Below are 23,646 nucleotides of genomic sequence, written 5' to 3'. Positions count from 1 at the left end.
ATGCAATATAGTATATATATATATACAGTATATTTCAGTATATATATATATATTTTTTTTTTTTTTTCTTGTTATTGCATGTTCCAAACATCACTATGTTGTCAAAACCATGATAAATATCCATATCTAGTCAAAATAAGGCAGCTCAAAGCTGGTAATAGTCATGCTCTAAATGTTCCAAACATCACTATGTTGTCAAAACCATGATGATGATCCATTATTAGTCAACTGGGTGAGCTAACACACATGTGCTCATCTCATCTCCACTGACTTCAGCTCCTGCCTTCCCTGAGCGAGGGAAATGCTATTTAACGAAACCTTGAAGAGATCTTTGGAGTAAGCAGGCTGGGTGATTCTTCCACGCTGCGCAGCTGAAACACTTCATCTAATGGTACTGAGTGGGCGGATCAGAGCCAACCAGAGCAGTTAGCATGCACATGTACCGGACTGGAAATCAGGCCACTGGGGAATATATCATATGGAACGGCTCCAGCACATCGACTCTCCCATACTGCGAGAACGCTTTAGAAGGCGAAAAAACAACATAGGGTTGGGGGGAAGGAATACTCAGTCATCTGACAGCCCAAGCAAAGGGTATGGGGACTGTGGATTAAACTCTACTAACCTTTTAGCTTGATAGTAGTGATAAATGTGGATCTAACCGCTTCACTTAAACACCTAGCCGCTGGAGATGAAGTGACAGGTGCACAGATCACATAAACAATGCATCATTCATCAAGAGATGCTCTCTGCAGACATGACATGAAATAGAAACCTTGAATTATACATCCACCGGGAGCTAATCTTGAAAGCCCAGCACGCCATGTGACTTCAACAGAGTTAAATCCTCAAAAGTAACAAGGTGTTCAGAAAATGCACTCAAGATATATATATAACAAAAACATCGTTCTTTATTTTGGTGCTGGGTTCCGCCTTAACAAAGAGGGAGAGACACTATAAATACTGCGGTGGCCAAAGGCTGCAGGAATGAGGCCATTTTTTTTTTCCAGTCTCCAGGGGAGCAATTATTGCTGTGCTCCTTTAAGTGTCCTCAAACCTGCCCAAAACAAGTCCTTATAATTTATGCTTTCACAAGTAATGTTTGAACCACAGCCAATGATTGTTTTGACAACTCCCCATGATAATATACAGTATATCTATAGAGATCCTTCAAGCTACAGTACGAATTGTCCCAGAAATGTGAAAGTTTTTTTTTTTGTTTGTTTGTTTGTCACAGGAATGCTGCATTAAATCTAAAATGGAAACTTTTTACCTTGTTTTCATTTTTATTATATTTATTTTATTATATATGAAATATGAGCCTTTAGATATAATGGTTTAACCCTTGTCCCAGATACTTCAAATACTGTAATATTTAAATAGTAGCATTTTATATCTGTCATCTAACATATTAATTAGTAGGCCTATATTTATAAAACATGAAAATCTAAACAAATGTGAAAAACAAACAACATTTTTTTTATATTTAATATTAATATTATTTTAATATTTTTGTGAATACATATTTATATGAACTTTCCACAAGTACAACAACTACAAGGAGCATGCAACAAGACAATAAAAAGATTAAAGATCAAAATATGCAAAATCACGTGAAAATATAGGACACATAATGAAATGAATAAAAAAATCCAAATTAAAATTAAATATTTCAAATTTAATTTCCAACATAGCATTATGTATACATAATTATGGATTTGGTGGAAATGGTGGTGATATTATTAAATAAATCATTATTAAAAAAAAATGCTTCTGTTAATTGAAATACCTGAAAAACAGCTGAAATATTATTAAATATAAATATTGGATGAAATGTTGCCGTGGCAAAAGTTGAAGTTGGATTATTACAATCACTGAAATTAAAATAAATTACAGCTAAATAGAAATTCTATATGTATAAACAAACAAAATTACTAAAACTTAACTAAACTTACACTAAAATGAAAATAAAAACTGAAATATAAAAATGTAAGATAATTCAGAATATTAATAAATACTAAAGTAGTATATAAATAAGCATAAAATAACACTGTGGAGAAATTACACAGTAGCAGAAAAAAGACAGAATACTCCTGTTATGGATGTATACATTGGAATTTGTCAGTAGACAAATTAAATAAACTAGTGCGAGTGTAAAAAGTGTTTTGAGAAAAACCCACAAACTTTTAAGAGAGCTTATTTTCTAAAAGTCCACAGGGCCAAAATTGCAGAAACACCCTTTTATATTTGTGTGTGTGTTCATGTCTGAGTGTGACATGTTTCTAGCAATCTCTCCCATCTCTCTCAGGGGGTCTTGTTTTAGAGAAATTGAGCAGAAAGATTCAGGCCAAGACAAGGGTAAATGTAGCAGGAGCCTTCAGCGCTCTAGAACTGTCCGTCCTGCTGCGGAGCTGAAATGGCGAGTGATTGCACTTATGAGACTTTCGGCCACTTATGTGTGCTTCAGACTACACTGCCATCATCTTGATTCACAAAGAAGCTCAGTGTTGGAGTCTCTGTCTCTCCCACTATACTGTCCTCCCACTGTTCTCTCATTTAACTGGTTAACAAACCACCTGCTTCATACCCTCTCCCTGAAAACATCTTATTTTGCTGAATTATACTATCTGTCTCCCCGGACTCCTCCTGCAACACAAAGGCCAGATAATAAGGCTGAGCACCTCTTTTCAGAGTAAAAGTGGATCGACGGTAGCTGCCTGAAGAAGAGGCTTTCAACAGTCATTTATAAAGTTAGTTGAGTAAGAAGTTTGGTGGAAGCACAACAATTTTAGTAAACATGGTTTTAAAGTCAACATGAAATCAAAATGCACCATTTACTTACTAGTTCACCAAAACATGAAAATCTGTCATTTACTCACTCTTAACTTGTGTGTTTCTGAACCTGTCTGGATGTAAAATCACCAGATTTTTTTGCTTTGACATCCTTTTAAAAGTAGCCTCCATTCACTGTAATTACATGGAAAAAGAACAACCAGATCTTTTCAACTTTTATGAGTCTCTAGTCGCTACAGAAAATCAGAATTTAAAAGACAAGGATGAGAAAAATAAAGACCGAATGCTCATTTTTGGGTCAACTATTCTTGATCATAATTTGTACAGTTAATCTGCCCATGTTAGAATAAAAATAATGTTTGCCTGTTAAAGCTAATAACTTTATCTGCCTCTGAAATGACTTTCAATGAGCCATTAACTATACAAATCCAACATGTGTTCATTTCTGTCTTTTACCACTGACTACAGTTCTAATACCAGTAATACTAGGAAATCTAATAACCATCATCTAACTCTGCTCATATGTTATTAAAGCTCCACTGTTTCCTCTGAGCTCTGACAGTTTCATCAGCTCTTTCTGTGTGTTTTAACCTTTTCATTAACATAGAGGCTTAAAAATCCCAGATGGCAAACCTGGTTTTCACACTAATCCTTATGTTGTTCCACCCAAATACAAAACTAAAACGAAAAACTACTTAAACAAACAAATAAATAAATAAATACTTAATGCTAATATAACTAACAAATGTTATTCCATGGGACTAAAACCTACTGATTTCACAAACTTAAAAAAAAAAAAAATTGGCACTGTGGATGCTTTTGGGATCTTTAAAATTAAAACCCAGGAAGGAATCAATGAAATATAAACCGCATACAAATAGAAACATATGTTTGTCTTAATGGAGGGCAAGAGTATTGCTGCGTGCTCTGCATATACATTTTCAATCAATGAAAGTTATTGCATGGATTTTGTGAATTATATGCATTCAAATAGTGACTTATGGCATATAAATATCAGGCCAAATGAAACCGTTTTGATATGTAGTGACCAGAAGCCAGGTTGGATTCTCAAGCCAGGCTCATTGGAAATATGTGACTTTGTGCAATGGAGAAAAAGTCATGTCATGTCACCTGAAAAATGCATCAAAATTTACCCAGAGGAACACATTTCAGGTTTTTCAGAAATGTACGTAGGCAGTCACGTATTTCTAATGAGCCTCGCTTGTGGATTCTTTTGAGAGAAAGACCCAAATAAATAAATAAACTCAAATGCATCTCATATAAAAGCTCAATAACATAACATCTCTCACATTAGGGTCACAAGTGTGCAATCAAAAGTCAAAACTCAACCATTTCTCATTAAATTATTTTGTATGTATCAACACTAGTCCCATCTGTGTGTAATTTTACTTCCAAGTATTTTTAAGTTAAACATCTACATCTGTTGATATACTTAAATTAAACAACATTATGAGCTCCATTATGTCTCTTAAACTATACAAGAGCAAACTATCAATTCAGTTCCTATGGGTTTGCTTCAGACACTGCTCAACAGACTCTGCCCTTTAAAATGACCTAAAAACTCTTTAGCAGACATTTTTTTTCATTCACAATCATTCTTTCATTCACATCCTGAAATATACCAATAAAGTTCCACAGTGTATAATTAGTATGCACACATAGTCTGCAGTGAAAGTGTGTCAGACAAATCAATGTTTCTTATTTCAAATGGGAAGAATTCTGTTTGAACTAGCTGTAGTCATATGTGAAGGAGCGTGTGACTGTTGCACTGCGGTGGATTCTTCTGGCACAGCTAAAGTAAACAGAGTTTTGTTCTGTTTTCTACATGTTTTGATGTGCTAGCATGGATGGCGTGTTATTGATTTCAGCCTTTATCTCTAATGAGATCGAAGTATTTCTCAAATTTAAAGTCTTGGTTATGAATCTCACTGTGGCACAAAATGAAAGCATGAAACATTCCATGTGAAGGTGTTTAAAGCCTCATTAAAGCTCCCACGAGAGCTTCGGCGTGATCAATTCAAGGTGGGCCAAAACGCTTCACTGCGCACTTCTAAATCGCCTGCTCAACTTTTAAACTCTATTTTCCAGAAGCTGCGTATTTCTTGACAAGGCAACCAGAGTGACTTTTCACGTTCCATTAGGTCCTGTCAATAAGACCAGGCTAAAATTCATGAAGATGAAAAATGAGATTTCGGAGCAGGTCTGTGAAGCAGAGGAATAGTGGGTTAAAGTAAAAATGACTTTTTGGCCTAGAAACCACACTGTAGATCCTGAAAATGCACACAACAGAACGAGTCCTTTTCGGGAAGCCCTAAGGAAGTATTTCAATGCTTCCACCCATTAGATGATAAATGAATGACCGTGAGCGAGCTGAAATAAAGCCTGGACTAGTCTGGTCACCTCAATCACTTTTATTTGAAGCCATTTTTAAAATTTCCAATTGTATATTCATGAATTGCTACAAAACATATTATGTTTGGACTGATTGCTGAGTTTAAGTTAAAATAAATAAATAAATAAATACAAATACAGGAACCAAATAATTTTCATGTAAATTTCAATGTTTCCTGCACCATTATTCAGCAGTGCTGTGCACATATACTGAATCTCTACAGTGATTCAGCAAAATAAATAAGAAAAGACTGGCCACTGCGAAATAATACAGACAGTTTTGAAACAGAAAAATCATCTTTATCTTGGTTGCACAAAAAAAAAAAAAAAAAACTGCCTTTTTTAGGCAGTTCTTTTTGATGAATCAATCAAAAACAATCACAAAACAGCCATCAAATCTTAGGTTAGTGACTCAGACTGGTCTGTATATAGATTTATAATTAATTTTATTATTTTAATAAAAATTTAATTTCATACATTTTTTATACATTTTTATACATTTAATTGTTAATTAGAATAATACAATAAAATCCTCATACAAGTGAAAATATATTTTCTCATACAGTATATTACATGTCATTGTTGAAATATTGACCCTGAGGTCCAAAAAAAGGACCCTCAGACTGTGAGAAACAAGATTCTATGGTCTAATGAACCTCAATTTCAAACATCATGTTTGAAGGAAACCAGCTCTGCTTATCACCTGCAGAGTACCATCCCAACAGTAAAGTGTGCTGGTCGCAGCCTCATGCTGTGGGACTGTTTTTTTTAGTGACAGGGACTGAGTGACTCGTCAGAGAAGAAGAAAAGCCCAGTGCACCAAAATATTGAGATAGCCTTAATGAAAACCCAGTCCAGAGTATTCAGAACCTCAGACTGGGCAGAATGTCCACCTTCCAACAGGACCATGACAGCAAGAGTGGCTTATAGACAACTGTGAATGTCCTTGAGTTGCCCAGCCACAGCCTGAGCTTGAACCCAATCAAATATTTCTGGAGAAACTTAAAAATATGCACCTGCACCCATCCGACCTGACAGAGCTTGAGAGGTGAAGAGGTGAAGTGAAGAATGACAGATAATTGCCAAATGCTGAGGCTGTAAAGGTGCTTTAGCTAAGTACTGAGTTAAGGGTTTGAATACTTATGCAATGTAATTAATTCAGTTTTTAATTTTTAAAAATGTACAAAGTTGTGACAGTTCTGTTTTTGCTTTGTTATAATGGTATGGGATTGAATACTTTTGAAAGGCACGGTACCTGTACTTATTGATTTTAACACTAATATAAATCAAAAAGGACGAACATACGACAAATAAATCAGTAAAATATTGGTTCATCGGTACACGACAGCCAGCAGGATATGGATCGATACATAGCTTACTCCGCTGAACAGAGATGTAAACCTTCAGAAGGTGGAGTTTGGTGGAGTTGGCCCTGAGGGATGATTCTGTACTGAAGATGGAAATATACATCTGAGCTATAACACCTTCTGTTTTGTACTGAACATATTTCTTATTTCCTTTGGTTAGATGTAAACACTGTAGAGCACACATTATTAATGCTGGACCTGGAATGCATGGCTGGCGGCAGATTCTGTGTTGGGTGGATGAAAAATGCCTGAATCTCAGGAAATTATTTGCTTCAGATATTGATTTGCACTGTTTTCATTATGCTACGATTCAATGTTGGAGTTTTCAGGCTTGCAGCTTCACCAGTCATTTTCAGAACATAATCTTATCTAAATTCATTTTAATTTGCTTTTAGATTATTGAAAAAAAAAAAAAAAAAGAATATTATTAAAAAACCTATAATTAATATGACATGCAAATCAAAAGCTACATCTGTAGAACAGCATATGGCAAATACCTGTTTCCCTCCAATAACAAGTGTGCAAGCAAATTGTACAATAAATTAAACCAATATCTTAAACCTCAAACAAAAACGTCAGACTGAAGTTCATAACCCACAAGAGGTGTTAAAGAGTGAAGTGTCATCTTCTACGTTTATACATTAGGCAGATGCTTTTATCCAAATTGGACTTTGTTTTGATTACATTTTGAACAAGTCAGGTTAAAAACTTTAAATTAAGTTCATGCAACCCCCTGGGAATCGAACCCATTACTTTGGAGTTGTTAGCACCAAGCTGTATAGTTTGAGCTACAGGAAAGAATAATGTGCCTTGGCCAATGGTCTCTTTCAAGTGAATTTTCAGGTGAAAAATCTGCCAACTGTCTCTTTCAGGTGGATTTTAAGGGAACAATCTGCTATTCATCTCTTTTTTTAATTAGGGACCACCCGTCCCGCTTTATGTTATACTGAACAGCACCTTCCCTCCTTGTCCCACAAGTCGCATATTGAGAAAATGTCCTGCATTTTCATCAGTCTGTTGGTTTTTAATTGTCATATCAAAAAAGCACGCATGCATTATATTGCCTTTTTAAGAAAGCTTTTAATTTATTCTTTTTACAGCATAGTTTCACCTATAACTGAAAAGAAATGAGTAAATACGGTCACTAAAAGGCTGTGATGGCATTCAATCAAAATATGGAGCAGGTGATTCCCTGTGTTCCCTGTCAGAAAACAAACTTGCCCATGTTCTGGATAATTCTGTAAATTACAAGGCGTCGTAATGGCAACAAAAAAGAGAAAATGTTCTTTTAGTAAAGACTGGGCTCAATGCTACGAAAACAGGTTGTAAACAGAATCTTTTGGTGCTTTCCAGAGCGCAAACACAAATGTGCACTAGAGCGTTTACCAAATCTGTTTCACCAATATCCTATTATTAAAGTTTTAACTGAGGACATGTGGTGTGAGTGTGAGAGGGTTTGAAAAGTGTCAATTGGGTGATTTTCCCACCAAATGCGTGAGAGTTGGCAGCCCTGCACTGTAAATCAGTATTTACCAGTATAGTAAATGTCTAAAAAAAACTGTCTCACATGTGTCCCACAAAATCACATCTACTGTCCCGCAATAGATCTATTGCCAGGTGGTCACTCTAGTGTGAAAGGTGACAATTTAGCTAATTGTCTCCTTCAGGTGAAATTTGATTTGAAAAGTCTACCAATTATCTTTTTTCAGGTGAACTTTCTGCCAACTGTCTCTTTCAGGTGTGTCTGAAGAGAATCATAATGAGCAAGTTCAGCATGATTATATCTGAATAGTAATAGCATAATGTACAGTTCTGCTTTTGGATATTATATTTCTACTTGCAGTTAAGTATCTTTAAAAAAGAATATGTGCCAATATAACTTTGGTAAATCCAGTGATTAGTTCTTCTTCAGAGCATGCATATCAACCCAGTACCAGACAGCAGATTGTAACTTCCGAATGAATTGTATTAAGCAGTTTTATATGAAACATGCATCAGCCGATCTGTTAAAGAACTGTGGGCGTGATGTGATGCTAAGACTGTAGAAGCAGGCTTATTAAAATCGAGAAATTTGAGGAAAACACCACAGTATGACAGACATCAGCACTACGACAGGAACAACACAGTCCTTTTTTTAGACAGGCAAATGCTGTGAGCGCCGCATCAATTTATCTTGAGAATATCTAGCGCCCCTAATAAAGTAAGCTGTTACCTGAGGGGAAAAAGCTCTTAAACTGCTGCTGACCTGTTTGGATGTGTTTGCAGATGTCAAGAACTTCCTTCTCCCTGCGGTAAGGAAGTGTGACTACGAGGACATAAATTGGACTTCCTCACACTGTTCGATTGTGAGAACCCCGCACACCCTCTGGCACCAATTACTGCCTCGGCTAACGCTCATCAACGGCTCGAGCCCGTGAGGATGACTTTGTAAGAACAACTCTCAATACAATTCCACAGCTGATTCCCGGACACAGACATCTAACTTCTGAAGTTCAGATTTTCCCCAAAGCTTTGCTGTGCTGAGGGTGAATAACTATCGCTTTGTAACTGAGGTGTGTTCAAAAAATGGTTTGATCCATTCACCTTCATGTCGAGATAAGCTCATCAAAGGTGAAGACAAATATCAAGAAGATTTTGTAATTCTCCAGATCAAAGATCAACTTTTAAATTCTCAGGCAACTTGCCAGTGGCCTAAAGAAAAAGACAGGCAACAGACGGAGTCAATGCTTATTTAATGCCCCAAAAGAGTTATAAAAGGAAAGTTTTGCATATTTAAAAACAGTTTTGAGGGCCCAGTGCAATTTTTTAGCAGTTCTATAGATTGGTAATTGTAATCATTTCTCACAATTCTGAGTTTATATCTCACAATTCAGACTTGTCATAATTCTGAGAAAAAGTAAGAATTGCGATGTAAACTGAATTCTGAGTTTAAAAGTCAGAATTTGCAAATTGTAAACTTAGAATTCTGATTAAAAAAAGTCAGTAATGCGAGATGTACTGTAAACCCAGAATTCTGAGAAAAAGTAAGAATTGAGAAATTTTAACTCAGAAATCAGAGAAAAGGTAAGAATGAAGTAAACTCAGAATTCAGAGGAAAAAGTAAGAAAAAACTCAGTCAGAGGAAAAAAAGTCAGAATTGAGGGACGTAAAATTTGCAGTTATGTTTTTTATTTTTATTGTGGTGGAAACACACACACACAAACTCACGATTACCTTTTTTTTTTTCATCCTGTAGTGGAAACAAGTTTCCATACATTTCAGTCACACACTGCCTGTCAAACTCCATGTAGATGTTCATAACCTATTCCTGAACATACAATAATAGTTTATGGGCTCACAATAAATACATACATCCAATAAAAAAAAATAAAAAAATTAATTTGTTTCATTCATCATTCATTCGTGACCTTCATAGCATGCAAGAGTGAAACATTAATCATAAATCTTACTTTAAATATATACCTCAATTTTTAACCCAGTAGGCATGGCTCTAAATAAGATGCTCCAGATACATTGCAAAAACATCAGTCACAACAAACTGATTTGCATCGATATATGCAAGAGAAACAAGTAATTTCCTCCCATCTCAACATTTTTCAGCCACAGAAACAGACTCCTGGTGCTTTTTGGGTTATGGGGTGTAGAGATATGATTTTTGTTTTATGAAGCGTACAGACGCAACCACAAACCGCAGAAGTGTTTGACAGATGGCAGTAGACTTTACTTCCACAGCCACATCTGTTATTTCCATCATAATATTTCCTTTATACCTCAAAACCACATAAACCTCAATTGTTTAGGTTAAGCGCACATTACACAGAAGCTCCAATACCTGCTCACGTGTAGAGATTCATGATTTCTTGTCTAGCGCGTCATGTTGCAAACTTAAAGCAAAAATATAAAGAAGCACAACTGCTAAAAAAAAAAAAAAAAAAACAACAAATCATGTTTCTTGAGCAACAAATCAGCATAATAGAATGATTTCTTAAGGATCATGTGACACTGAAGACTGGAGTAATGATGCTGAAAATTCAGTAAGTTGTATTTTAAAATATGTTCCAATAGAAAACAGTTATTTTGAATTATAATAATATTTCAAAATAATGCTATTTTTACTTCTTTTTTTTTTTAAATCAAATAAATGCAATCTTGGTGTGCATAAGTATATATAGTTTAAAAATATTAAATAAAAATCTCACCAATCCCAAACTTTTGAACTGTAGTGCAAAATAATGTTTTATTATTATTATTATTATTATTATTATTATTATTATTACAACAATTATTATTAACATTTTTTCTTTCATATCAAAATTCCATTTTATGCATATGGATATTCCATATGTTATTTATTATTATTATTATTTATTTATTTTTTTAATTTTTTTTGATCATCTGATAATCTTTTGCTCTATGGAAGCTCTTAAATCATGTTTGTGTCCCTAATTAAATTGAAAATCATCGAAGATTGACACCAGTTGTTGAATGCATTAACCCATTATGATTCTAAATAAACAAAATAAAGAGTAAGATTTGAGATATCTTCAGTGAATAATGACTTATTTTTGGTATGCTCCTCACAAAAATGGACAGAATTTTTACATTTGTACATTGCTCCTTCAAAACATGCAATGACGACACATATATGGACATATATTATAGTATAGTAAAGTAGGTTTCAAATTCATTTTGACTGATTTTGAAGTTTGATAACTGAATTTGAAGACAGTTCTAATGCTGAGCTAGAGTCTGGATCTGATTCCAGTCAAAAGTATGATTCATCTCTCTGACCTGAAGGAAACCTTTAAATCAGCATTTTCTATGGCTTTATATCTTTATAACGTTACTGTAGGGTACAGACATATACATTCCAGGTTGGAGATACTCAAACTGGGTTACTGCTTCGCCTGTGAAAAGAGTCTGAACTTGAGCGAGAGATTATTCAGGGAGGTATACAGTATGTCTAACAGCTGTCATCGGCTATAGAAAGAGACCATTTTTCAAAGCTCAGTTGCTATTCGAGATGCACCAGTGTGATTCAGTGTTAAAAAAGTATATTGACCATGACTCACCCCCCTCTATACACACACACACACACACACACACACACACACACACACACACACAGATATACTGTATAGTCTCTCTCATACTGTCAGGATAAAATCTCTCATAGCCTCTGTTTTAACTTATTTTATTTTTTAACTTCATAGAACTTAAAAAACAGGATCTATAATGTATATTGGACATAACTGGGTGGACTAAAGACACACATACTACTCAATAGTTCTTCTCCCCAAATGAGCTTTCTACCTAAACTGCAAGTTAATGCATCAAAGGCACATTTACAGCACAAAGGTAACATTGATGTACAATTTCTTAACCTAATTTAATTACGGTCCGCAAATGGCAATACAAATTTGAGCTGCTCGGAGACAGAGAAAATGAGACAGCGTTTAGAGAGAAAACTCTTTTCAAACAGTTTAACTTACCCTGAGACAACTGCTGGAGAACATCATGACAACCTTGAGCGAATTACATTCTTACAAGAAGACACAACAGAATATGACATCTTTAGATTGGACTCTAACTGCAGTCTTATAAGCTGAATTAAAATACATTAAATTGAAATATGTCTGATAAATAATGTTAAGCTTTCATATATAATGAATAATCATTGCATGTCTACTGAAAAATATTTGTTTACTTTTTTCTGGTTATATAACCCTCTTTTAAAATATTTGTAATATTTATCCTAAAAATCTCAATACCATGATTTAAAAATATTTACAATTAATTTCTGTCATAATTATATATGCATTTATTATTATTATTATTATTATTATTATTATTATTATTATTGCTGTTGTTGTTGTATTTTTATTTTTTATAAGTCTTACATAACATTCTTTTTAAATATAATATTCAACCTCAAAATCAACGTCTTAATTTTAAAAATATTTATAAATAACCATATAGTTATATAATAATATTATAAAATGTAATAAAAATATGAAAAATAATATTTATTTTTTTAAATACATCATAAAATTAATAAATACAATAAAATTTTATTATTATTATTATTTGCACCATTTGCATAATAAATCCTGTCCAAACAGACCACTAAACATTTATAAATACATTATAAAATATATAATACAAATATAATTTCATCTAATTTGAATCTGCATTCATATATTCTTATATAGTAACATTCATTTGCTAAATAATTGTATGGGCATTAAGTTGTGAAAATTGTTAACAGCAAGTAGTTTTTCAAGTGATGTTGATTATATTTCAGAAGTCGAGACGAACTGAAGCATACCAGGAGAACATTTACATTGTTCAGAATATCTATTTTCTTTATTAATACTTTTCAAACCTTGACACTTTTCTAAAGCACACTTGAAGTGTTAAACATGTAAAGGCGTAGTAGCAAAGGTCAAATCTTTATCGTCAGTTCAGCCTCAGTCTCAGAGAGCTTGTGCAGGATCTGTCCTGCTAAGATATTCCATTCACTTCCTCTCATTATAGACTTTGCCATCTGAAAGACAGAAAACCCTCTACAGGAGTGAACTTTTCATCTCTCAAGGACTAATCTTTGAATGGCACATGAGTGCATCTGCAATCTAATTCATCACTGCTTACCTGAAAGTGTCTGCAGCTAAAGACTTATGATCAGGGAAGAGCACAGGTGTAGCACACTGGCACTCTGTTGGAGGGCAAGAGTGTTTGGAATTAAATGCAGCACTATATGATACACCGCTCAGCTGCATCTGAATCCCTGGTCTGTTTTCAATTTAACTTGTTCACTGTGGGTAAATTTTATATTTTAAGGGGTCACTTCATGCGCTTTGATTGATTGGATTGCTGGGTGTGTAGATTTTACACTTTGCAACATAAATGCATCTCCAAAAAATGGATCTGATTCAGTATTCCCGTGCCACTGCTCGCTCATTTTTGAATTGCGGAGCTCCCAAACTTTTGCATGATGATTTTTCTTTTGTAAAGAACAAAGTTTATTTGGTGTAAATCTAAGCTTACAGCCTTGTTTTAAACCACTTTGGATTCTGCTCATATGTATTGATTGCATCTTGAAGGGTATTTACACTTGGTCTTTTCAAGACTGGATAACTATCCAGTCAGTAAAGTAAGCTCCATGGAAACAAGCTTGAATATATATTTTTTTTCCAACTTCAGATTTCATTAATCACATAATGGTTTGTTGTTATTATTATGTAAAATATTTAAGTTAAGTTAAGTTAAGTTAAGTTAAGTTAAGTAAATTAAGTAAATTAAATTAAATTAAATTTAATTTAAAAATAATGGCAAAAACAACAGGCATGAACATAAAATGCATTTGCAATAAATAGTTTGTTAAAGCATATACCATTATAGCATAACATACTATAAACTTAATATCGCACTCGTCATTCATCATCATCTTTGCGAATTGCATAAATGCTGCTTCTTGTTGAGGTTGGGGTTTATCAGACTGCTAACCTGTTTATGCAGATTCCTGTCCCAATCATACATCTCTATTTCTTTGATTATAAACAACTGAGAGTTGTTGGTCCGAATACCAGAGTTGAAATTTCCATTCCAAACTCAATGCATTCAAGTAAATCACGTTATTGTTACATGTACACCAAAAGGTGGCGCCATGATTGAACAAGGACACCTTATGTTTTTTATGCAAGTTCTGGCCAAAATAGAATTCATAAACAGAAAATGCTCATATTTGCATTAAAAATGGTTTTAATGCAAATCCAAGCATCTTCATTTATGACATTATAAACTTTTTTTCACGCTATACTCGTCACCATCTTTGTGAATTATGTAAATGCTGCTTCTCGCTTAGTTCAGGGTTTGTCAGTCTAAGCATCAAGGTCCACCCCTAAACAAAACACCACTGGGGTGTAAAACGAATGATGAATGAAATCGTACAAACTCATAAGAATTCAAATTCCAAGCCACCAAAATGTAAAATAGTTAGAATTGGATTGTGCTGGTCAATCACTGAGTTCAATGAACTTTAGTTCTATATTTCCATTCTCTGCATTTTTTGGTCAGCATGTTATTAAATGTATGAAATCATGTGTAAGTGCATTTTTTTGCAAAGTCTGCACTCTGGAAATGTCTGAAAACTTATTTATAATGCATACTAACAGTCACAGAGGGATAAAAGGGTCAGCTACACTCATTTATAGAAACACTTTAGTTTAAACACATGCATTATTAAATATTTCAAAGGTTCAGAGTTCAAAAGATTCTGCAAAACAGGAATGACCCTAAGACGCATGGTATATAAAGCGTGTAGTATACATTAGTCAGATTACCAGAATCAAATAGCATAATTAGTTTGTACTGCATACTCATTATGGGTCTTCATTACACCCTCTTAAGCAGACTTCAGTGCACGCTCTAGTTGATTAAACCACACTATGATTGAAAAAGGGCTGAAATTTGAACTAATTTTGGCTTCATTTCATAAGCACAAATCAAACCCCCTCTCTTCCCACACACAAACACACAGACAGCTGCGCTTCAGTAATTCGCTCTGTAAAATCTAGGCTGACAATCCTCTGATATTGTTATATCAAGTTAAATAAGAAGATTAAAGTTACAAAGGAAAAGCTGTTTAAAAAGAAGCCAATGAGCCAAACAAAATCAACAAAAACAAAAACCTAAAAAATCCAAGGAAGTAAACAGAAAACAGAAAGAATCTTTATAATAAAGCCCTCTGATGAATGTTAGCCAAACAGCAAGCCAGAATCACAAAGGTATAGGAAAATGGGTGCTGGGATCATAAATTCTCCCTCCTACCTGAAACGCGCCTGGGTGTCAAAAGTAGAGTGTGGATATTCCTGGAGGCTGCAGCTGGCCTACATATGCTCAACGCTGTTTGATTTGTCCGCAGCAGTGGCTTTTCCTGATGCTGGAAAATTCCCATTTCCTCTGGACTGATCCAGGTGGTCTCAAGAGCTAAGGTGTTGTTTAGATAAAACTGCAAATGAGAAAAGAGAAATCAGTTACAGAATGGTGAAAAAATGGCGTTTCCCCAGAACAGATGTTCTCACATGTCCAAGAGCAGATATGAGTTTTACATTAAATACGCACTGCATGGTCCCACATATAAGGTGGCCTTAACTAATATGTACCTACATTCAAATGAATCATACAATGCACTTATTGTGTACATACATGTTTTTTACATTGTACTTATATTTTTAAAAATACCTATATGTAATTACATCCGTAATAAATTTTTGTAATTACATTTATAATTACACTTTTGACCCAAATCATATTACAGTATATTATATTGTATTATGTTACATACAAAAACTATGCATTTTATAAATACTTTATATATAAATACTATGTATTTATTTATTTATTTATTTATTTATTTTTGCATCAGTAATGACAGAAAATTGGGAGAAAACATTCTGAATTATCATAAAAAATAACATCACTTATCAAACTAGGCTAATAATTACTTTTTTCTTTTGATTTTGAGGTGAAATATGGCATTCTTGGCAGGTTTTGTGAGATTTACCAAATATAATCAAATACCATGAATGCTTCTTTTTACCTTGTAGTCAGGCACACGTTTCTCCACCCAGCCCTTGCCGTAATGTGGAGGCAGGACTCTCCGGTATACATGAGGAAACACTGGAAGTAGATCCACACTTGCAGAAGGTTGGAAACCCAACACATGAGGCCTGGACGGGATCTCCCACTGGAACAGCCAAGCAGAAGAGAAGAACAAATTACTGCTGAAATCTATTCTGGTCCATCTCATTACGAAGAAGTGAAGAACTGAATCAGGCCTGGCTGGAATGAAAGCTGTTAAGAAATCACTTTGGTCATTTTTGTTTTGGAAGTCTTTTTGGAATAACACTTGCTGTTCTTCACCAATTGCAACAGAATAAATGATAAATCCCCAAGTATCAGCACAAAACATTTTTCCTCTCGGTTTTCCTCATAACATTTATGGCAGCAGACTTTTCTGGAACAGAGAAACCGCTAAACCTCTTGTTAGTGGTTCTTTACTGTGGGATGATTGGGAAATTGACTTCATTTGCCGGCATCAGTGGTTCCACGAAGAACCTTTAAAATCCATGGAACCTTTCAAATCCAAAAAAAGTTTTTTTTTGTTAAAGGTTCTAAAAAAAATTTTAAAATGTACTTTGTACTAAGAAAAAATGGTTTTGTGTGTGTGTGTGTGTGTGTGTGTGTGTGTGTGTGTGTGTGTGGGTGTGGGTGTCTGTGTGCCACTGAGCCACTGTGCACGCACATATACACACACACACACACACACACACACACACACACACACACACACACACACACACACACACACACACACACACACACATACTTCAAAGTCAGATCAAAGACCTACTGCACGATTTGCTGATGAAAATGTAATGTCTGGAACATGCTACTTGTTAGGTTTATTTTTTATTCTTACCTGTTTGGCACCATTTGGTTCCATTGTACTTTTTTTTTATTTTTAATAAATGATTAGTCTGTCTCCTGCTTTTTCTTTTCCTTATAGCATGGTCAGATTTGCCTGTAAGCATATTTTGGCATCTTTATACACTCACACAAAACAAAATTTTTTTTTTTTAATTAAACACACACAACTAACTATAATAAAAATCTAAAACTTAAGAGGTTAAGTTCGTTACAACAATGGTTTATAGATTTCAGCCTATATGCAGCCATTGAGTACTAGAGCCATATACTCTAGTGGCTATTGATACTTTTTAAATTTTTATATTTTTATACCATCATATGTCACCAGATGTCACCAAACTCACCAAAATTTTAGGTTTTGGCTGTCTGAACTTACTGGGAAGTTTTTTTTTTTTATTATTATTATTTAACTGAAGTATGAGAAATATTAAATATGACATAAAAATAAGCATATTTTACATAAAAATATGGTACTTTTAGAGGTAAAGAAATTTTAAAATAACACCAAGCCCCCCCCCCCCCAAAAAAAAAAAAACTGCATTAATTGATCATTTTCAGACAGTGATAAGATAATAATAATAATAATAATAAAAAAAAATAATAATAATAATAATAATAAAATAATAATAATAATAATAATTATGATAATAATAATAATAATAATAATAATGGGATCACAGGTGAGACTATTTGGCAATATGGCAAAAAAAATTAAAATAAAAAAATAAAAACTTTTGGGAACTTTATTCTTATGAGTGCAAGACTATTGGTGTTTGGGTTTACTGAATCACCAGTTTATAGATGTTTTTCTAAAGAACTGAAAGTTATTTGTTGAACTTTTTTGTGTAAAACAAGGCACTTTGACAGCCAACTTTTATCTTCAAGAATGTGAAATGTGCTGATCTGAAGGCCATGCATTCAAGATTATCTTCATTGTTGGATACTGTTATTTTTGGCTGCCCTTCAAACTCAGTTTAAACACACAACAATTATTTCAATATGAAATCAAAACTGGCCTTTTAATACCCATTCCTGATCCAAATCACCTTTCATACAGTACTTTGATAAGTATCACTTCAAAACACATCATATTACAAGCAAAAATGGCTTGTGGACATTATTACATGTTAACTTTGAAGCTAGGAAAGTTCTCTGCACATAATGCTGTATTCTTCTGCGTTCAACATATCATCCTGCTCTATCACGCTCTGCTCTGCGTCAATGCCTCTCTGCAGCAGCAGTCAATCAAAGGCTTCTGAAGGCTGTCTGCAACTCAAAGTCTCTGTTTAAATAATATACTCTTTCCTCCCACTGTCTCACTCTCTCTCTCTCTCTCTCTCTCTCTCTGGTTCCAGTACAGTGCGACTGAGTTCATGCTTGCCACCTCCTCTGAACGGCACTTTAATGATGTGAAAGTTCTCAATGCCAGGGCTGTGGAGCAGTGGTGATCATGCCTCTGCCCAGAACACAGATTAAATGTCACGCTGAGTTTGAGTCGTGAGAGGGAAGCAACTGTGGATGTGAGGGTCATCTTGAGCACAGCGCCTCTAGTGGTGAAGCAGTGGAGATGAAGGGAGGTAATGCACGGAATTTAGATTTTCTGCTTTAAGGGTGGCATCAGTTCACCAAAAGTGATTAAACGTTATTAAAAACAAATATTGTCCTGCACATTTCAGTCCTTCATGGCCATATTACTAGGCATATATATTCTAGCAGCTGCAAGTCCATAATTTTTTTTTTTTTTTTAAACAACTACTGTTTCAAGATTTAATCAAGACCTCGAATCATTTCATTAATAAGGCACCTTGACTAATTCATTACCACAGCAAGTCAAAATGCTCAGATGATGATTTTTCATTTTGTGCCAGTGATTGGAAAACACTACTTTTAAAGCAGTGATTTACAGTATATTTATATTTACTGCACAAATGGTAGCTGCACATCCTTTTGATGCAAAAATTACTATAGGATCACTAATACCACAGAAAAGTAATGTTTTTGACCAAAAAAAAAAAAAAGTATAAAAAGGAAAAGTAAGTAGATTAAGATAGCAAAATATTACTCACCGCATACACACACTAATTTGTGGCATATGACCTCCGACCTTTGGCCAAAAAGAGAGCCATTTATGCTGCCTTTACATGCTATTGTAATAATCGTAAATACCAGTTTCCCATGTGAATTGGGTGAACCATAAACTTTTACTACAAGAACTATTGCTCTAGTGACTTACATTTTGTTAATTTTTCCTACAACATATTCACTGATTTTTCTTGCCATTACAGTCATGTATATTATATATAAATAACCATTTGATGCATTTTGTTTGTATTTTATACAGCAAAAACAACACTTATTTTACCGAAAATAGATGTGAAGTATACAGTAGAGTGGGTAATGTTTATATGTTTGTCAGTGAATGGGATGATTAAAAAAAAAAAAAAAAAATCCATTGGATATTAAATATGTTTAATACATTTGGCTTTAATGAGATTTCCCAAATTCCCTTTGGAATTCCCCCAATTGGCAAACAATATACCTATTGTCCTCCACGATTCATATTCTTTCCAACAAGAAAGCCCTTGAACATGATAAACTTATAATTATGACTTCAGAAGTGGGAAATAAGAAATTTCAGACAGCATGTGAAGACAGCAGTAACAAACTAAGATCAAAAAGGAAGTTTTGTGGATTTCAGTCTGTTTGTTTCCTCTGAGAGCTTCTAAATGCTCTCTTACAAGTTAACAAAAATATAAAATTGATAGTCTTTTCTTTGAAAATTGACCACAAATATGTATGACTCATCTTTTTCCACAGGGCTGTATACATTTTCTTTATTTCCCCCAATAAAATACTTTCTGGAATGAGAATGTTTCTCTCTCTGAGATCTCAACAGCAAGTAGCAAATCATTAATCACAGGTGTGATGCAAACTAAAGGCTTCTGGCTATTTAAAAATAAGCATGAGCCCTTCAGTTTTTAGCCCATATTCCTGGTTCAAATACGAAATCACACGTCATCACATAAACACTGAAAAAGAAAATCGTACTTGGTGTGTTTAATGCATTAAGATGGTATCTTAATGCTTTTAATGAGAGCTCATGCAATATTTGTTCATTAGCAATTTCAGTACTGACATTCACTTGTAATGTGTTGTAATAAGTTGAATAATACTGTATCTAAACATTACATTCAGGTAAAATCTCCAGTAATAATTCATTACTTTTCAAGACATCTGCAGCCAGAACTTAAATTAAAGGCATAAAGTACAGGTAGGCTATGTTTTATTGGCATCATGTAACTCCGTAGAGGTCCTAAAGCCTAACCCTGCAGCAACGGAGTAAAAGTCAAAAACTTTTAAGACAAATCTTTTCAACAAAGTCATAGTGGCCCTATGAGTTCATTTTTCATTTGATTTGATTGAAGCAAATATTTCTGATCCATGTGATTTATTATACATTTACTTTCTTTTTGTCATGTACATCATATCAAACATCTACATAAATTCTGAAATTTTGATTCAGATTAATAATAGAAGGCATAGGTCTTTGAAAAGTAATGATGGTCTCCAAAAACATGGGGGACTGAACATCCAGTCTATATTCTACATATTGCTATCTGTATTATCATATTCATTATTGTTACTATTATATATGTACTGTATCAACTCAGTTTATTATAAAATGTTCAGTAGAGAAAGCAAGGCTTTTTATTTCAAGCCCTATTACCTGAACACTGGGCAGACTGAACTGACTGATGGTCGCGGGTTCCGCGGCGGCAGCGCGCATCACAGGCACAAACGGATCGCAGGACATCTGCCATCCCGAGACCGTCTGAATCACCGGAGGAGGGCGAGAGGAGATGAGCACGGGAGGAGCAGAACCCACCCTACACATTCCGGAGGTGTTCGGGACCATCCAGAGCCACGGAGGAGCTTCGGCGCTCACGTGCCACAGCTGAGGCTGAGCTTTAACGCGCTGGACCGGGATCATTACTGCTGCATCCTATATAGCTCAAAAGAAGGATGGATGGATACCAAGAAAGCTGTCCGTGCAGTGACACTGGAGAAAAAAAAAAAAAGAAAAAAAAACCAGACAGATAAATAAATAGCGCACATTTATCCGCACCCCAGCGATAAAAATAGACAGCTTTATCATACTGGTCCACTGTCCAGAAGTCAGTTGTGTTCATAATTTAGCACATACTCCGCATGCATTATTTAAATGCATGGCAAAAACTCACAGAACCCCGTAAGAGTCTGTATAAGCGAATGTGTGCATTGGGCACAGACAATATTGTTAGGGTAGGCCTCATTTGAGATTCAGAATATGAATAAAACACATGCCCACTGAAACATAATAAACAGACTCCCCTCCCAAATTCTGCAGCACATGCATGCGCATGGGCTAAAACAGGTGGATGCAACGCGCTATCAAAAAAAAAAAAATTATATTATATTAAATTAAATTAAATGGAAAAGTTATTCTGGCTCGTTCACTAAAATAAACCAACATGAGTGCGCCTATGAAACTGCCAAAAAAAAAAAAAAAAAAAAGAGAGAGAGAGTTTTTTTCTAATGCACTGTCCAAAAGTCTCGGAAAGTTATGCATATTTAAGCACATCACAAAAGCACAAAAACGCATATGCATAAATTATATTAACCACATAAGCAGAACTCAAACATCACCACATGACTTGCCTGTTTTCTCCAAAAATAATCCTAAACATTAAACTGCTGTCACGGAAATCAGATTCTGATAAAAAGCCAATAGAAATCTAATAAACAGACCCCCACCCCCCTCCTAAAATTCTGCAGCACATGCATGGACTTAAACAGAGCTTATCAAGAGCTTTTCTGTGTAACTTAAACAGAAAAAAAAAGTTATTCTGGCGTTTATTTATTCATTTATTTATTTCTTTATTTATTTAAAGATGCACCAAGCATTACATGCAAACTCACCTATATTATGAGGGGTTTGAAAAATCCCTTTAGTTCATCATAATTTGTCTGTTAGTGTTTCGCTGGAAATAAATAAAAGACGCGAAATACAAACAGATAAGTTAAATATGAAAACGTATCTACAGACAAAGATTTCTTAGAATATCCGGTAAGAAAGGTGTCCAAAGTGTCCAAAGCGCAAAGAATACACGGATCTCCGTGCGTGCGTTCACGCGCCGTGGATCGCGCTTTCCATGTGCACGATCACACCAGCGGGTTGTTCATCTCGCTCACAAGAGCTCCGTGGGAATCTCGTGGAAATCTGTTCACTGTCAAGCCGATGATTCTTCAGCCTCCCACAGTGGTGCCTCGTAAAGCATCGCAAAATCACCCCTCATTACATTATAATCCTCTGTTTCTCATTCATGCTTGTAGAACTTGTGTATGTTCTGTAGACAATCCTCGATGATGATCAGATTCGACTGTGTTTCTGCTCTGCTGAAAGTCCTCCTGGCAGTCCAGACCGGGTGCATTTGCTTTCTGAGCGGATCTGATGGCGCCGTGCGCAGCACAACACAGTGCGTCAGGACGCGCAAAGACGCACACCTCGCACTCTGATAAACTGGGATGATCAGAATATTGTGACAATTGTTTTAATCTGTTAAAAGTGACACGATTTACTTTGTTTAAAACCTATGGAAGTTTTCTTTTTAACTCTCGTGTTCTGTTTTGGAACCCTATGGTTTTATTTAAACTTATTTAAAATGGGCAACAGTCAAATATCTGAAAAGTTCATGAGATTTTGAAGCTAACATTCAAATAAATTATACAACTTAAATAATTTGCCAGTTTGTGATTAGGTCCGAGAATTATAATAATTCATATAGGCTATATATATATATATATATATATAAAAAGTGACAGATATATATATAATATATATATATATATATATATATATGAATATATAGCTGTAAACTTTTTGAAACATGGTTATTTATTTTAATCTATTGTTACTGCTTCTGGTCATAAAAGCCATAACACACGCAGCCTTGTCATCATTACAGCAGGAAATATCTTCGTCTACATTTGAATATTGCTTTGGTCAATGAAGGGCTTCAGAGTCAAAGAGCTTTTCTTTTCTTTTTTCCTTAACAATCAATCAATACTCAATGGTGACTTTGAAGCACAAGTCATCATATTTTTCTTATACCGCCAGGGGGGATGTCTGAACAGCCATTTAGAGGAAAATTGAGGTTATTCAAAGTTGTTTTTCTCCCTCTCTTTTGCCCACAACTGGGCGTCTCCTGGTGAGTGGATCAACCCAGACTCCCGTGAATGTCACAAAATGCAGTGTGTGTGCAAACAAAAATGATATCTCAAGTGGATTTGACATCCCAGTCTTAGTTTGGAGTCTAGTGTGAAATGGTGTAGTGGCACAGGGATGGGGACTGGTTCCCACAGTGTATAATCCATGAACCAAACCACTGTGTCCCTGAAGTATGCACATAACCCTGGGTTTTGTGTGTTTCAGGTAAAGGTTAATTATCTGTTAATACGTGTGAAATAATGTTCTATGATGTTTAAGAGGATGTAGATGTGATGATGTTGATTACAGTAAGTGTTTGTGTAAACGCCCAATTAT

The 23,646-nt window shown here is 34.8% G+C and overlaps 1 protein-coding gene across 2 annotated transcripts in view; it reads right to left on the bottom strand.

Moving 5' to 3' along the window:
- Positions 1–22,574, bottom strand: part of LOC122139279 (transcription elongation regulator 1-like protein) — an 81,086-nt gene extending 58,512 nt beyond the window's left edge. For both annotated transcript variants that reach the window (XR_006156176.1, XM_042735970.1), the window contains exons 1-4: positions 22,023–22,574; positions 20,791–21,123; positions 16,174–16,320; positions 15,402–15,582 (exon numbers count right to left, since the gene is read on the bottom strand). Coding sequence is in view for 1 of the 2 variants with exons in the window: in XM_042735970.1 (XP_042591904.1) it covers positions 15,402–15,582; positions 16,174–16,320; positions 20,791–21,054 (592 nt within the window). In the remaining variant the exon portion in view is untranslated. The remainder of the gene's footprint in view (positions 1–15,401; positions 15,583–16,173; positions 16,321–20,790; positions 21,124–22,022) is intronic.
- Between the last annotated feature and the right edge of the window lie 1,072 nt (positions 22,575–23,646).

The sequence above is a fragment of the Cyprinus carpio genome, chromosome B12, assembly GCF_018340385.1.
Source record: "Cyprinus carpio isolate SPL01 chromosome B12, ASM1834038v1, whole genome shotgun sequence".
NCBI classification, from domain to species: domain Eukaryota; kingdom Metazoa; phylum Chordata; class Actinopteri; order Cypriniformes; family Cyprinidae; genus Cyprinus; species Cyprinus carpio.
This window is presented reverse-complemented; position numbering and strand designations above follow the sequence as displayed.